The following is a 3,231-nucleotide window of genomic DNA, read 5'->3' as shown; positions in this document are numbered from 1 at the left end:
TTAAACTAAATTTTTAAAAAGAGCGGTTTTAATCAATTTAATACATTTCTAGTGATATTCTTTCTTTTACAACTGTGGTATAAAAAATTTATTTTTGTCTGGAAATTAGAAATATAATTACAAAATATTTCTGAAATTTTATCATTGAGAAACTTACCTCGAACATAAATGTGATAACTTCATCTTGTACATCTTGATCAGTTCTGAAAGCTGGAGCATTATTCTGTTTCATTTCAAGGAGAAGTTGTAAAAAAGCTGTCTTTTTCTTTATACCTATCAAGATTAAAATTTTATAAATGTTTTTCACAATAAACTATATAAGTAGTGGTAAAAGTAATATTTTAACATAACTGACCATAGACTTCATCTGATGATGTTTTTCCATTACGATAAGTAGTTTTAGAATATCTTTTACCTTTGATCACCTATACATTTTATTGACTAAATGTTAATTAATTTATGAATACATTTAGATTAAACTAGAAAAACAAGGGAAATTATTCTGACAACATTTTTGTTACCTCCATCGGCAATGAGAAAAGTATTTTCAAGAGATCTGATTCTCTCTTTCTGCGACCTGAGATTGTATAAAATGGTTCAATGTCCAGAAAAGGGTTTCCAATTTTCTCCATTAGAGCAGCAGTCATTCTGAAAATTTACTGTATTGATAAATATTTTACAATTTCATGAAAATTTATAATGTCTTCCAAAGAACAATGAAACAAGGGTATAGTGGATTAGGATGATAATTAAATGCCAGGTCTCACTTCAGTACACTGGTTGGGTACTCTCCATGTGGGTTTGTTTGCGCTTTTATCTCAGTTCCCATAGCTGTCTCTAAACAAAGAGAGAGAGGAATGGTTGAATTATACAATAAAAATAATTATTTTTATATGTATTTATCGGAGTAACATAAAAACTTAAATAATATCTCAAAACCAGCAATTAATACTGAATAATGAACTTTTATCAAATATATTGATACTTGACATCTATTATGAGAGACAGGGGTACTAAGCAAAAGAAGTGCAATAACAAGTATTTAATATTTTCCATTTACAATATATATAAATAATAATAAATAACAAAATAGAATTCATACTACTTCATTAAAATCAGTTTTCTGAGAACTTTATGGTCGTAATAAAGTGGAAATTTATAGTATATTGATAATAGATTTCAAATTATTAGAATTTTTAGATAATTTATCTGATTGTATACCTGCGATTGCATCTAAAGCACAGTTGGACATATATTCTGTCAATTGGAATGGCCCTTTCCCAACTTTATCCTTTAAACAATCTCGAAGGGCCTTGGAGCATTTGTTAAAAATAGGAACAAACTCATCTAGAATCTTGAAGTGGAAGGTTGGTGTAATAGCTTTTCTTCTCATCTGCCATAGTTTACCTATAAGTAGAAAAAAATTCTGGAAAACAAATTTTCTACAAAAAATTTCTTAAGAATAATTTTGGTTAAAACAAAAACTAATGGCAAAGATGCACTACAGCCTCATAGAGACCAATCATGTACTTTTCCCTGTAATTATAATTTATAAATCTTTAATTTAAAAATAATAAAATTTAATATTCAACTATATTATAACTTTTAAAATTAGTATGACCTTATCATCTTTTGTTTTAAAAAGGACTGTGCCCAATGCTTTATTCTTATCTGAGGTTCAGATTATATTAAAAACAACGATGTTAGTTTCTAATTTTTGAAGATCCCAAAGCTGATTATTTAAGTCTAATTTATTAGTAGTGTCCTACATAATCTTGACCAATTCTTTCAATGTCTGTTTTAAAATTTACCAATATTTTAATGTTTTTATTGAATTAAATGAATTCAATATATTTTCTGATGTTATTATTTCCTGCCTTATATAAAATTTTTTTCCTATTGAAATAAATATTAGGGCTCAATGGAAAGTTATGAGTCCTAGTGACTGTTTTAGCTGAGGAAAATGAGACTTCACCTTAGCAATTCTGAAACTGTACCAGTGCTGTTTCCATTTCCATGGTGGGTTGGCTTTCATTTCGTGGCAGGTGGCATGGAATGAAAACTTGACCCTCCCTCACTGGTTAGAATAGATTGATTACCTTGGACAACTCTACCGTTTGTTGATATGACCAGGTAGGAGTTAAACAAAAAAAAGTTACACAATTCCCTAGCCTATTCTTCTCTACTTCATTCTAATCTGGGCCCTGCTAAGTCTAACTCAGACTTAATCCATTTGAGACAGCACATAGTTTTGGAGTGCTGGAGGACCCAAAATTTTTTGTTTGCTTTATATAGGCTATTTTTGATAAATAACATGTTTGCAAAAGAAGTCAGTTGCTTTGTAACTAACTCCCTTTGTACAAATAAGATGATTGCACACCATGTGTGTTGGTAGCTCCTCTGAATGTTTTTGTTATGCGGAACAGATTGCAGGTTTGCACCAGGTATGCAATATAAAATAAAATAAAAATACTTGTTAAATTTAACATTTATTCAAAAAATAGTCGGGTAACATGAAATCCTTATTTTAGGTTCAGTAATGAAGAAAATAATATAAGAATAGATAAAATGAAATAAATAAAAATAAAAATAAATGTTTAAGAAGCAGTACAAGATAGTGAACTTTCCTGACCCTTACTTTTGTTGTACCGAATGAAAACCCTTGAATAATCGCACAAAATTGAAACCAATATCAAATTTTATTTTCACACACTTCTAGGATAATTTTTGTTTTAAACTAATGTTTCCATACTGACTGATAATTGGAATTCAAGATCATTGCACACATGGTGTGCAGACAGTCTTTTCGCCTCGGAAATGCATTGCACACAGGATATGTAATTGGTCTCGAATGAGTTAATATGAGGGATGGAGGTCCTGGCTTTGGCCAAAATGGTAGATCGAGGATGTCACAAGCCCTCATCCATCAACAAAAATTAGTGTGGAACATAATTTAAATTAAGTACAGTTATCCCAGGAATGTTATTTTATTTAATTTATAAAATTTATATATTTTATTCTTCCCTTTGGTTTTAAAATGTTTATTTTTGCCTGCTTTTTTTTTATTCCTTTTTTTTTTTTTTATCATTGGTTATTATTTTAAAATAATGTTTGATTAAACTTTTTAAAGATGTTTCTCTTTTTCATTTCATTCTTTATTATTACTGTCATTTTTTAATATCATTTATAAAAGTTAAACATAAATAGTTAATCATTAAGTATGGATAGAAG

At 28.8% G+C, this 3,231-nt stretch overlaps 1 protein-coding gene across 2 annotated transcripts in view; it reads right to left on the bottom strand.

Moving 5' to 3' along the window:
- Positions 1-73: 73 nt before the first annotated feature.
- The window catches only part of LOC106690167 (cytochrome P450 4C1), a 16,942-nt gene continuing 13,784 nt past the window's right edge, over positions 74-3,231 (bottom strand). For both annotated transcript variants that reach the window (XM_067051445.1, XM_067051446.1), the window contains 5 exons: positions 1,222-1,407; positions 768-837; positions 522-648; positions 356-425; positions 74-273 (listed from right to left, as the gene is read on the bottom strand). In XM_067051445.1, coding sequence (XP_066907546.1) covers positions 89-273; positions 356-425; positions 522-648; positions 768-837; positions 1,222-1,407 — 638 coding nt within the window. In that variant the 3' untranslated portion in view covers positions 74-88. The remainder of the gene's footprint in view (positions 274-355; positions 426-521; positions 649-767; positions 838-1,221; positions 1,408-3,231) is intronic.

Source organism: Halyomorpha halys, unplaced genomic scaffold (genome assembly GCF_000696795.3).
Source record: "Halyomorpha halys isolate HHAL.00 unplaced genomic scaffold, Hhal_1.1 Scaffold1598.1, whole genome shotgun sequence".
Lineage (NCBI taxonomy): Eukaryota > Metazoa > Arthropoda > Insecta > Hemiptera > Pentatomidae > Halyomorpha > Halyomorpha halys.
This window is presented reverse-complemented; position numbering and strand designations above follow the sequence as displayed.